At 53.7% G+C, this 12,272-nt stretch overlaps 3 protein-coding genes and 1 non-coding gene across 4 annotated transcripts; 2 read left to right on the top strand and 2 right to left on the bottom strand.

Moving 5' to 3' along the window:
• The first annotated feature begins 1,355 nt into the window (after positions 1 to 1,355).
• On the top strand, positions 1,356 to 4,178 carry B0H65DRAFT_234093 (transcription activator of gluconeogenesis). The gene is made up of 2 exons (XM_062822230.1): positions 1,356 to 1,923; positions 2,094 to 4,178. Exons 1-2 carry the CDS (start codon positions 1,671 to 1,673, stop codon positions 4,013 to 4,015), a joined length of 2,175 nt encoding a protein of 724 aa, XP_062680716.1. The 5' UTR covers positions 1,356 to 1,670; the 3' UTR covers positions 4,016 to 4,178.
• Positions 4,179 to 5,258: 1,080 nt separating this feature from the next.
• B0H65DRAFT_234055 (tricorn protease domain 2-containing protein) lies at positions 5,259 to 7,898 on the bottom strand. Its single transcript, XM_062822229.1, has 3 exons — positions 7,744 to 7,898; positions 7,332 to 7,568; positions 5,259 to 7,251 (listed from the first exon to the last, which is right to left on the bottom strand). Exons 2-3 carry the CDS (start codon positions 7,434 to 7,436, stop codon positions 5,497 to 5,499), a joined length of 1,860 nt encoding a protein of 619 aa, XP_062680715.1. The 5' UTR covers positions 7,437 to 7,568; positions 7,744 to 7,898; the 3' UTR covers positions 5,259 to 5,496.
• A 595-nt stretch (positions 7,899 to 8,493) lies between these two features.
• B0H65DRAFT_t297 lies at positions 8,494 to 8,585 on the bottom strand. The gene has a single exon. It is a non-coding gene; the product is annotated as a tRNA-Glu (tRNA).
• A 2,136-nt stretch (positions 8,586 to 10,721) lies between these two features.
• Positions 10,722 to 11,709, top strand: B0H65DRAFT_234001 (uncharacterized protein). The gene is made up of 3 exons (XM_062822228.1): positions 10,722 to 10,917; positions 11,010 to 11,266; positions 11,339 to 11,709. Exons 1-3 carry the CDS (start codon positions 10,804 to 10,806, stop codon positions 11,604 to 11,606), a joined length of 639 nt encoding a protein of 212 aa, XP_062680714.1. The 5' UTR covers positions 10,722 to 10,803; the 3' UTR covers positions 11,607 to 11,709.
• The last annotated feature ends 563 nt before the right edge of the window (positions 11,710 to 12,272 follow it).

Raw genomic sequence — 12,272 nt, 5'->3', positions numbered from 1 at the left:
CCCGCCACACCGAGCCCTCCTCGACACCACACTCGTCGCAGGAGCCGTTGTTGTTTCCGTCACCACCTCTTCGAACAACACCACTTGTCGCCCGTTCGCAAACTTACTTCTTTTTTTACCGCCCGCCCATACCACACCACCAATCCCTAGCTCAGCGCACTGCTTCTCCCGCCTTTCCAAGCTAGAGGTACTCGCTAGACTTCAAGTGCTGAAATCTAAGCCGTCAACGGTCCGCCCACGGTCGACCACGAGGTGGACAAGGGAGTGCCACGCGCAAATCCTTAGTAGGAAAATTACCGGGCGGATATCGAGAAATTAGACGCGCCACATCACCATACCCGTGTCGACACTGTAATTGCTGGGGCTAGGTTGGATTTGGTCTGCAAAGTGCGAATTCTCAAGGGAAACCGACAAGAAACGGACAACCAGGAGCTTCGGAGCCGACACCATACATCTTGCCCTGGAAACTACCGACATAACACACATACCAAGTACTTCGCACCCACGTACAGACGCTTATACGCCACCACGTTGGAGTCTGGAGGGCCCTGGAAGCAGTTCTAGGTTAGCCCCGATTCACGTCGAGACCCATCTTCCCTTGGATTGGCTACCACTTACACGCATCTTCTCTCTCACGAACCGTCATTGAGAGGGCTGCTGTTAGGCGGCGCCAAGTGCATACAAGCATAAAGAACGGGTAGCTGCAGTGGGATACAGTCGACTACCCTTGTCTCACCATCGCCATAGCAACTTCTGCTCCTCAACCTCCAAGGGAACCACAACCGCCCCGTCAGAAGGAAGGGTGCTTTATCCGCTGCCGCGTGACTGCCACCAGGAGGACGAGAGGGGACTAGTGTGGGGAGGAAGAAGGAGACACTCCTGCGAGACACTCCACCGTGTATAGTTGACGAGGTACTTGGCCAACTCGCCCAGCCCGTTGCACAGAGAAACGCCTCTGTAGAGCCGGCCCAGAGCCCATTGGCCGTTCTGCTGGAGCGGACAGCAAGTCCAGTGATAATACGAGACGGCGTGCTGGTCATTGTGTATCAGGCCTCGTCAGCTGGAGAGCAGTCATTTGTCGACGAGTCCATCGTCAACACGTCCCAGACTATATTGCGGAAGCCCACAGTCCCGGCACAGTATCAAAGAGACAAGAGCTTTGGATGCCATATCTGGTCTCGCACGCATTGTGCTTCACCATCCCCCGCCTCGCCGCCGTCCACCACTGCCGCTCATCACCATCTTCACTACTACCTTGCTTTAATTAGAGGCGCCATTGATTTCGCCACACGTACATCACCTCCCGCCAGATCATCAGCTCGTCAGGCGCTCCATCCTGGTAGACCAAGCGCCCCAGACTGCGCCAATCAACCTCCCCAGCAAAGGTGCCACCACCGTGGGATTGCTGCAGGAGGGCTTTGGGTCTTTGAAGCTTGTCCCCACCCTCTGACCCCCATATCGGACCTGATACGTCTCTGCTAGCCTGGTCCCTACCTGCTTCAGAGCTTCCCCGTCCTTGCCTGCCAGATTGCCTTCCTATCTGCCTGCCCTGTCTCGTCTCGCAACCTAGTTGGCTGGTTTGGGGGTCTCCTATCACATTCTGCATTCCCCTGCCACCACTCTCTGTCCTGGCTCCAAGACCCTGTCTGTATATATAGAGCTAAGGCACGATGCCGGACGACGTTGGACCCGCCGAGGCAGAGGTCTCGGGTGCTGTGTCTGAGAGCGACAACGAGTACGACGAAACCGAGGCTACTACCAAGGACGACGACGAAAAGATGGCCGAACGATCCACTGCTTCCGAAGGTGTCGAGACCAACGGTGACCAGAAGAAGAAGTACGACCCCAAGGATCCCCTGCGGCCCAGGAGGAAAAAAGCCCGGAGAGCCTGCTATGCGTGTCAGAGAGCCCATTTGACCTGCGGTAAGTTTTATTTTTGCTCACTATAGTCCACTGTTTCCCCAAGTTAGCCTTCCTTGCCCTAGAACGAGTACACCAAAGGAAACTACCATCACCTCAATATTCTGTCCCCCTTCTCCTGTCACGAAAAAAAAAAAAAACCGACAATTATGCTGATGCTGATCTTAATTCAGGTGACGAACGACCATGCCAGCGGTGCATTAAACGTGGATTGGCTGAAGCTTGCCAGGACGGTGTCCGGAAAAAGGCAAAGTATCTCCACGATGCTCCCCCGGAAGCCTTACGCCCCGTACTTGGACCCAACTACAATCCTGCTGCCGCTGTATCCGTCCGGAATGGCCATCGGCATCCTTCTAACGATGGGTCGGATGCTGGATCTTCTGTTGGTACCTTCTACTCGCAGTCGACCCAGTATCCGGTCTTCTCGTCTGCAGCAACACAACTAGGATCAATACCGGAGAACTTGCCCTTTCCCCAGCAATCTCCTGTATCGCCAACTTTCCAGGCCTCTGGCAACCCACAGCTCGGTTCTATTGGGGTCAATTCGGTTTCCAGCCCTATGAATAGCTTCCCTCCAGCGCTCTTTGACCCGAGCAATCCTGCCATTTTTAACTTCAATTTGGAGGGACTCAACTTCGGGAGTCACTACGGCGCCATGGAGTTTGGTATGCTGGGCCACATGTCTTCGGGCGCTGCTGAGACTCCTCCGCGGGATCCGTCCATATCGCAGCAGAGCACTGGTGATGTCGGATTCAACCCCTCTGGAGTCTTTGGAAACGGTCTGAACCAGTTCGAAAAGGTTTATGACAATAACACTGGTTTGATGGGCGACTTCCTGACTCTGGATGCCCATACCAATGGCTTGTACTCCCAAGGAAACCTGCAACATGGTCTACCGCATGCCTATGCTATCCCCGCTGGTCCCACGAGTCTGCAAAGCCCTAGTACCGAGAACAACAGTCCGCAACCGACAGGATTTGGTTTCGAGTCTCCCACTACCGCCAACTACACGGGGGTTCCTGGTGCTGGAGGGAACCAGCCGGGCTCCCAGCAGTCACGGGCGCAGAAACCAAAGACGCCGGCCTTGGGGAAGTTCGGGCCACAGTCAGTTCTGGGTAAGAGGCAGCGAGATCCATCATCTATCTACGAGGCAGTCAAGGAGCCATTCCAATATGTGGCTAGTTTCCACAAGCTCATCAGTCTACTTCAGAACCGATTTTCGGGCGCGAGCACGATCAGCATCGTAAGGTCACTAGCCAGCATTCGCCCGTCTTTCATGTCATGTATGAAAACGCTCAACAGGGCCGACCTCATCTTCATGGAGAAAAGCTTCCAGCGTGCCCTTTTCGAGCATGAGGAGTTCATGCACCAATCGCCAAGCCCGGCCATCGCTTGCCGTCGAACCGGCGAAATAGCCGCCGTCAACAAGGAGTTCACGGCGCTAACAGGGTGGACAAAGGAGGTGCTTCTTGGGAAGACGCTGAACCTCAACGCGAATATGGGTGGCACTAACTCGGATACCCTTTCCGTCAGCAGCAAAGGAGGCAGAGGAGGCATTGTGGGAACAACACCCAGGCTAAAACCTTTGAATCCAGAACAGGGTACGAACGCCGACGGTCAGCAACAGCAACAGAAAGAACAACCACAACCCGTATTCCTTGCGGAGCTCATGGATGAAGCGAGCGTAACGCAGTTTTACGAAGATTACGCTCAGCTAGCGTTTACAAACAGTCGAAGTACGGTGGTGAGAAAATGCCGACTTCTCAAATACCGCACGCAAGAGAACATGGACGCCGCGGCTGCGGTTGCTACTTCTGCTCCCACAACTTCGGGGGGCAGCGGTAGCAGTAACGGCACCGTTGTCAACGGAGGGCCAGATAGCAGCCCAGCTGGAAAGACGGAGAGAGAACGATCGACGGGCGTGAATGTTGCCAGCAATAGTATTCTGAGCAGCAGGGTCGCCAAGATCGACGGAGAACACGGCATCTCGAAACTGGAACGAGACGGTAAGCTAGAGTGCAGCTATACGTGGACCATCAAGCGGGATGTGTTTGATATACCCATGATTATAATGATCAATGTAAGTGGTGTCTGACCTTTTCTTTTTTCACCCTTTTCTCCCTTGTTCTTTCCATCCCAATTCACTTTCCCTCCGTATCGGTCCGGGACTTCCCCTGTTTCACTTTTTAGTCCCCGGTTTGCTCCTTCCCTCTGTATTCTTCACATCCTGCCCTAGCCCACTTCTCTTCTTGAAGCTCCACTACCAAGCGTCCGAAATTCTTCCCCGCAAGATCCGGTACACGAAACTAACCGACAATACAGTTTCTCCCGTGTTACTATCGCAGCCATAACCAACTGGCTGTATGATCAAAAAAACAGAACTGCTGTCTAGAACAAACAAGACATTCATTGAGAGAGGGGGTTGGTATATAATGTGTGGTCATGCGTATATGGCGCTAGTGATATCTAGTTTGGGTGCCTTCAGTGGAGGAGTCATGTTTTCCTTTTCTTTTCCGCTCGTTGGACATGGTTTTGTGGGAAGAGGATTGGCGCCAATGTGCGGAAAGTTTAAGTTGGGCGAGTGCGAGACAGAGAGACAAAGAGACAGAAGAAAGTATGCAGGCGGAGAAGAAGGAGTGCATACCGCACATTCTCGTCAAACAGTAGGGGGGAGCAAAGGTCCATAAAAGTTTTGGTTTTTGATTTAATCATCGGGAATGTTTCCAGGATAACGGAATAGGGAAAGCTCGAAAGGGTTTGGTAACCAAATCATGGGTTGGCGTTTTGTTTTGGATGCTGTCCTTTCTTTTCATTTTCTTCTTGACTGCCCGCTGGGTTGGTTCATTGCAAAAACCCTCTTATTTCTTCCTCTGGTACCTATACCATAAACAGCGATCAAGTTCATTGTCAATGTCCGTCGTTGTTCTCGACGAGGAAACACCGCATAGCCGGGCTGTCTACAATACCATGCACATGGACACAAAAAGCCTTCTCTCACACTCTCAACAACTGAGCGTCATTGATCTGCGAAAGAAAAAAAAACCCCAAAACGAAACAAAAAGGAAGTACAGATTCGTCAAAATGAGAGAAGGATGTGAAAAGGCCTAATGAAAAATCTAAAAAAAAACATACAACACCTGGGATTCGCTGGTCGTCACCGACCCAACTACTAGTCAGGCGATTGGTAGCTTATCTATGGGAGAGCGGACGGGATCCCGAGTTTTCTACCATCTATGGTCGTATGTGCTTTTCTTTGCTTGTAGTTGACACTATCAAGCCCATACTGCATCTGCATCATAGGGTGCCGTGAGCTTGAGGTGCTCGCCTTTCATAGAGAACCCAATTTTCTAATCGCCATGGGACTACATAGTGTAGTTAGTAACACTATGTAACTAGAATTCAATAATTTATTGCTACTGAACTTGCTCGCCTGCTTAAATTCATTAGTCATGACTATACGTTGGTGTTGAAGGTTCAAGTATATTTCCCGGTCGCCTTCCAAGCGCCCTCCATTACCCCTACCACCCTCTATCTCCAGCCAATTAGTCCCCATACCAGCGCCAGCGCCTCGTTAAATCATGGCAAGCCCGAAACCTTCCAAACCTTAACCGCCCCATCCACACCCGTGCTAACCACCGTGCCCTCCTCCGTCCACGCCACCCCATTCACGCCGTCCTTATGCGCGTTCGGCGCGCTCGTCCTGCTCCCCGGCTTCGCCAAGCTCCAGACGCAGACGTTCGTGTCTAGCCCGCCGCTGACGGCGTGCGTGCCGGCCTCGTTCCATGCGATGCTCAGCACGCGCGCCGTGTGGGCCGACCACCGGTCGGTTTCCACCTCCCACGAACCAGAGCCGCCGGTGCGGTACACAACGATCTTGCCGGTCGAGTTGCCGGCCGCCAGAAACTTGCCGTCGCGGGAGAAGGACAGGGTGGAGATTTGGGCGGAGGAGTTGGTCAGGACGGCGACGGGCTGCGAGGAGAGGGTGCCGTCGGAGCTGGAGAGCGAGTGGATGCGGACCGTGTTGCCGTCGCCGCCGAGAGCAATGACGGAGGCGTCCGAGGGGGAGGTGGCGATGGCGGTGGGGGTGAAGGTGGTGGGGAGCTCGGAGATGAAGTCGGAGCCCTCCTGGTAGACTTGGATGCCGGTGTGGGCAGCCACGACGACGAACTTGCCGTCGCTGGTGGTGGCGACGCCCTTGGGCTGGGCCGAGAGCTGGGTGGATGAGCCGGTGAAGGTGTTGGCGGACACGTCGACGGAGCGGAGAGTGTCGTCCCAGCCGACGCTGTAGATGGTGCCGCCCGAGGGGGAGGGGGCGAACTGGGTCACTTGGTTGGAGTGCGACTGGCCGTCGACAACGGTGCCGGTGCCCGCGGCTAGGTCCCAGCTCAGGACGCGGCCCTCGAAGCTGCCGGTCAGAAGAGCCTTGCCGTCGGGACTGGCGCCAAGGGCGGTGATGTTCTTGTTGTGGCCCTGCACAACACGGATGGGCTTGGGGTTGCCGGGGACCAGGTAATTGAGGTCGCCGTTGAGGTTGAGGCTGATGATAAGCCCGTCGGTGCGGCCGTGCGGCCAGACCACGCCAACTTGCTGGTCGGGGATGCTGATGCTGCCCTCAGGGCCGAACCGCCAGGACTCTGTGTTCTCGCCCGACTCGGCATCCCATACGCGAACGGTCTGGTCGGCGCTGGAGGTGACGAACCGCTTCGAGTCCGAAGCCCAACTGATGCCATAGATACCGCCGGTGTGGACACCCTCGCCAATCGTCTTGGTGGGCGCGCCCGTCTTTCCATCATAGAGCTGGATCTTTCTGTCGGCACCGACCGTAACCAAAGTTGTACCGTCTGGGCTGAACGCCGTGCCGGTAACGAACCCCTTGTGCTCCGAAGCCTTATCGGCGAACTTGAAGGGTGCGCCGTGGAGGAAACACATAGATCCATCGTCTGACACCGTGGCCGCACGCAGCGGCCGCTGTTGCCTTATGCTGACGGCATTGACAACCTTGCTGTGGCCCGTAACCTCACCAACGCTGTTGCCGCTGTCAGCAGTGAAAGCGTGGCCAAATCGCTCGCGGCCATCGCCGACGGCAATCACGCGCTGCGAGTCGCCGTCCCAGGCAATATCGTTTATGCGACCAGAAATGATCGAGTATTCGCCCTTGGTGTTCTCGGCGCCGACGGCGTCCCAGACGCGCACCTTGCCGGAAACATCACCCGAAGCGACCCAGAAGCCTGATGGCGAGAAGCGGGCAACGGTAGTGGTGGTCGTGTGGCCAGTATACTGGAGGGACTTGGATGGCTCGTCGATGGTGCGAACGAAGATGGATTTGCCGGACTGGGGGGTTTCAAGGTTGTCTTGGTAAGCTCGAGTGTACCTTAGCTTGTGATGGTGTTGCTGGCGGTGAAGCGACTTACAGCGTAGACTATGCGCTCGCCCTTGGGATCGCAAGAGAGCTGGGTGGCCTGACCACGGGTCGTGGCGGGCGCGGAGGCCAAGATCTTGTCGATTTCGATGGGCATCTTGTCTTGTTTGACTCTTCTGGTTGTTGCTTCGTATATAGCTTGGGGGCGCGAAGGTAAGTGATCGGCGAGTTGGTGTTTGTTTATTATAGGGGGCTATGAACCCAGCTGGGAGCTCGTAACAAGGGGGAGCTTCCAAGGTGTCAGGTCGGTGTTAGATGGACCCCATTGGAGCCTGAACAATGATGCAGTGGGACGCGCGGCGAGACCTACATGGACAGTGGGGTTGGCGTTGCGGGGTAGCGCTGCTACCAAAGTGGAAGCAACAGCGGTTGAGGGACAGCGAACAAGCAGGAACAAAACTAACAGTGCCTGGCATCCGTTCTGGATAGAAGATGTTTTCGGGCTGGAAGTCGAAAGACCAAAATTATGCTCAGCCTTCACACGACATGTCGATCTATAGCCATATGGTTACAAAATACAGAGTTTTACACGCATGAAGTGACTCTACCCAGTTGAAACGTAAGTTCGGCCTTGATCTTGGCTTCATCAGACAAGGTTGCATTGTGCCAAGGCTAGCACCCACGCGTCAAAAAGGGGTGTTTGTTGACAAGCGTCGCCATAGAAACACATTATCCTCCAACAGTCCTCTACGTACCTAGGAGGGACAGATGGTTTGTGTGGCATCCCGACGGCTCATACCACCATCTCTTCAGGTAATTACCCTGCTTGCTTTTGTTACCTACTGCGGATCAGGTTCCGGACTAACACAGCTGGGGCTTCAGATCGAAATTGAAGCTGGCTGGGTTCACTGATGATTGACAAGATAGCATGAAGATGACAACTATCAACGGTGACAGAGGTGAAAGAAATCGAGTGGGAAACACTGAACGGCGAAGGAGAAGTCTATAAGCTGGGCTAGACTGTAAAATCATGATACTCAAAGCAGGGCGAAAAACAGGACTACAGGAGGGAGTGTGGTGTTGAAGCGGCAAGTTTCAACTTCCCTTGGTAAAATCCAAATTCCACGTCCACGGCAAAAAGGCGAGAATCACTGTGGATGCTCTGAGGGATGAGCTTGACAGCAATTGCAAAAAGTTCAAAAAAGAAGTTGTGACTCGGATACCGGGAGTCGAACCCGGGGCTGTTGAGAGAGCAGTCACTCCTGAGAAGTGAGAGTCAACGATGTTACCGCTACACCATACCCGATTTGGAATGGTTTCCGATCTTGGTTGACAGAAGGCCTGGCTGTGGGGATTATAAGAGCCAAATATGTCTGTTCGGCTACCTTTTTAACGTCCATGATCCAAACAACACCCCTTTTAATCTTGAAAGCCAGATGGGCCACAGCCATTGTTCAGACTCGCACATCGTTCGTCGTTCATGACCCATTACTGACGTCCTTACCATATGAAATACCATACTCGAGGGACTGGAAGTAATCTTGAAGGAGATGCTCTGTGAGAAAGCGTCCTCGGTAGGATCCCCAGATAAATTTGCACCGTCCGAAGGCTCTCTTGATATCAAGAATCGCCGAACCAGATCTTGAAGGAGAAGATGAGACGTAAGGAGGAGTGAACTCAGCCATCATCTTCTTATCATGTGGAGTCAAGTTGCTTTGGCGACAGCTGTCAACCTTCCGAGGCGCACGCATGCAAAAAGACCGAAATCTGATATTCATCGTTGGGAGTTAATCGCAATTCAACGGGCAACAGACGAGCTTGATCCTGCATGTCAATTTGCCGGAGGGAAGGTTGGAAAAAAAAAAGGAAGGGGCAAAAAGCTCAACCGCCGAGGCCAGAGTTCAAATTGACCAGCTGCCGCCTATGAAAACTGTACCACCAGCACCACGCACCGGGCAATGTTTTCCTAGCCCAACTACCGCTTGACCACGGAAAGGACCTGCTTGAACCTTCCGAATCCCAACCTTATGTACCCGAGGGGAGTTTGAACTTGCTGGTCCTAATTTCCAGCCGCACTAGCTGCAGTCAACCCCGTCGCATCAAATGTTCTCTCTCTGAATAAAATAGCGCCGGCCATTTTTGCCACAGGCGTCCCGAGGCTGAAGATGATGCGGTACTGAATGGCGTGAGCTAGGCAGAGAGGACAATGCCTATCCTAACTGGTATCGTGGTTCCTGCTGCGCGCGCTGTTGCCACGAGACGCCCCCACATGTGAAGTTGGTAAGGTATGTTGCTCCCATCAATATGCGAGTGAGTGGTAGGAGACAAATATTCGGTCAACCTTCCCGCACCTGATGCTGTCCTCGTCCGAGGCATATTCTGACGTTGTTGGCCTCGGCAAGGGTCGACGCAATCTTGACCTGGTGTAGCAATTTCAACCAGGCGACCGGCGCTCAGTGAAGACATAACTGGCTTAACCGAGTTCCACGTCAGGTCCTCATCAACCAGCCTGACAAGTGTTGCACCTCATGGAGGCAAGGTAGTGATGGTTATGGAGGGCTTCAACGTGGGTTCGAAGATGTCGAAAAAGAGTGATATACGAATTTTGATCCTCTGTATGTCATTGCGATGGTCTTCGGAGTGTCAGATCTTGCTGAACTGGTTATCAAACGATCAAATACAAGCAACGATGAAGGGGCGGTATACGCGACTGTTTGAGTTAAGTGATAGTAAGTAAGTTTTGGAAAAGCAACTGGTCAGAATACCTGTCTCTGATACAGATAGTTGTTGAGGACCGTCATATTTGTGCGTGAAACCTTTCATGAGTTCTTGCGCAGTGCAAGTGGAAGTTCCTCCCAGCGAACAGGGTGGCACGTGCTCCCTGTCGATTAGGAGCCAAGCGTGCTTATCACTACACTCACGCCACCCCCTCCCGGCGTCAGCCCCAGGTTTTGGAGCTTTGGAGGACCCCCGATTCCATTTCCCCCATCAAAGCACATGGAGAAGACGTGACGGAACAGCTGCAGAAGGCCAAAGCACTTTCTTCGCGTCGACCAGGGCCCTTCTTTCAGTCGATTGTCCCATCATCAGCCCCATCCCACCACGCAACAAACACATTCTTTCTCGCAACAAGGTTCCCAAGGCTCTCCAAAAAGGCGGTGCTGTCCGTTTCAACTGAAAGTAAGTTAAGTTGGGCTTCAAGGTTCCTGGCCCCGTGTCCAGTCCCCTCATCCCTTGCTCCAGCCCAGGTCCCGTCTTTTCGAAGGTCCACGGGAGCGGACCCCTCCCCACTTTTGTATTCCTTTTCCTCCACCATTGCATCGGTGACCAACGACCTGACCACCTTGGCCTCGCTCCTACAGCCCGTTGCGCCAGTCTGACCCAAACCACCACTTTTCGATCCCGCCCATTCAGGTTTCTCTCACTAACCTGTCAACTTCAGTTCCATCACGCAACCAAGACCTGACATTGATACACGCGACACAACCGCGACAAGCAGCTCTCCAATCAAGCAGACCAGCAACATGTCGTCCGTGGTGCAAGAGGAGGAGAAGCCCCAGGAGGCCCCTCAGGAGCAACAGGAGGAGCAGCAGCAGCAGGAGCAGCAGAACGCGGGGGACGATGTCAACGATGATGAGGTGCGACAGCTTCGATTAAGACCCAGAGATACGATCAACCGTGTTTGCTTCCACGCGGAGTGCAGGCGCTAACACCAAGTAACCGTGAACAGGAGGAGATCTCGGCCATGAAGCGCCGTGTCGCCGAGATGGAAGAGGAGGCCGCCAAACTCCGCGAGATGCAAGCTACCCTGGACCAGCAGCATCACGAGCTCACCGAGAACAAGGAGGACATTGATAGCCGGAGCATCTTTGTCGGAAACGTCGACTATTCAGCTTCGCCCGAGGAGATCCAGGCGCATTTCCAGAGCTGCGGGTCTATCAACCGAGTCACGATCCTCCTTGACAAGTTTACCGGTCAACCCAAGGGGTGCGCATTTTCCCTTGCTTCCCACTCAACTCATCTAAAGCTCATAAACTGACTGTGCCTTAAATCACATAGCTACGCTTACGTCGAGTTTACCGAGCCCAGCCTAGTCGCACAAGCCCTTGTCCTCAACGAGAGTGTCTTCAAGGGTCGCAACATTAAGGTCGTTCCCAAGCGCACGAATATTCCCGGCATGTCGCGCGGCGGTCGGGGCGGCCGAGGTTCCTTCCGCGGAGGCGGTCGCGGCGGCTATTTCGGTGGACGGGGCGGTGGTTTCCCTCCCAGGGGAGGCTACCGTGGCGGCTATCGTGGACGCGGCCGAGGAGGCTACGCTCCTTACTAGTCGTTTGGTGGTGGTTTGACATACGGCACAGGATCCCGCATTCATCAGGACAATCAGAGCCGTATGCGGCCCTCCCTGACATGCGCAGACACTACCTGGAATTGTGAAGATGGGCTCGATCTCATCTGAGCACCACTATCAGGCAACCGGTGTACGTGTTGCGCAGGATCCATGGGAACGTTTTTTTCCTTCTAATGGCTGTAAGATTAGGATATATCAGCAGGGAAGAGGAGGAGGACACTTGAATGGTGGAGGAAGGGAAGGGTTGGTTGTCTTGGCCTGTTTTTGCACCATGGGAGCAATGGGATTTTCAAAGTTTTCATTTTGGCTGCGCGTATCGGCAAGGCGTCAATGGGTGGGAGGGTAAAAAGAAGGACAAGGCCAATTCCAAATGCTCTTTTTTTTTCTTCGTCGTTTTTCATCTCATGTTCAATTTTTGTATTTGATATTTGGCATAAGCGCCGCCTACTTTTTCAGTTCGACATTTGCTATGGCTATGAGCCTATATGACTCTTTCGCTCCCAATAGGTAATTCGCAAGAAAGGTGGAGGAGGAGGAGGAATGTCAGATGGACTGCTTGCTCAGTCGGAATCATCAGCGAAGTTGCTTAATAGGGGCTGCCTACTACCGCTAGCCATCATCACAAAATGACTAGCTTTGGCGATA

This window comes from Neurospora tetraspora (assembly GCF_033439725.1).
Source record: "Neurospora tetraspora strain CBS 560.94 chromosome Unknown B0H65scaffold_5, whole genome shotgun sequence".
In the NCBI taxonomy this organism is placed as follows: Eukaryota; Fungi; Ascomycota; class Sordariomycetes; order Sordariales; family Sordariaceae; genus Neurospora; species Neurospora tetraspora.
Note: the sequence above shows the minus strand (reverse complement) of the source record. Positions and strands in the feature narration are given on the sequence as shown.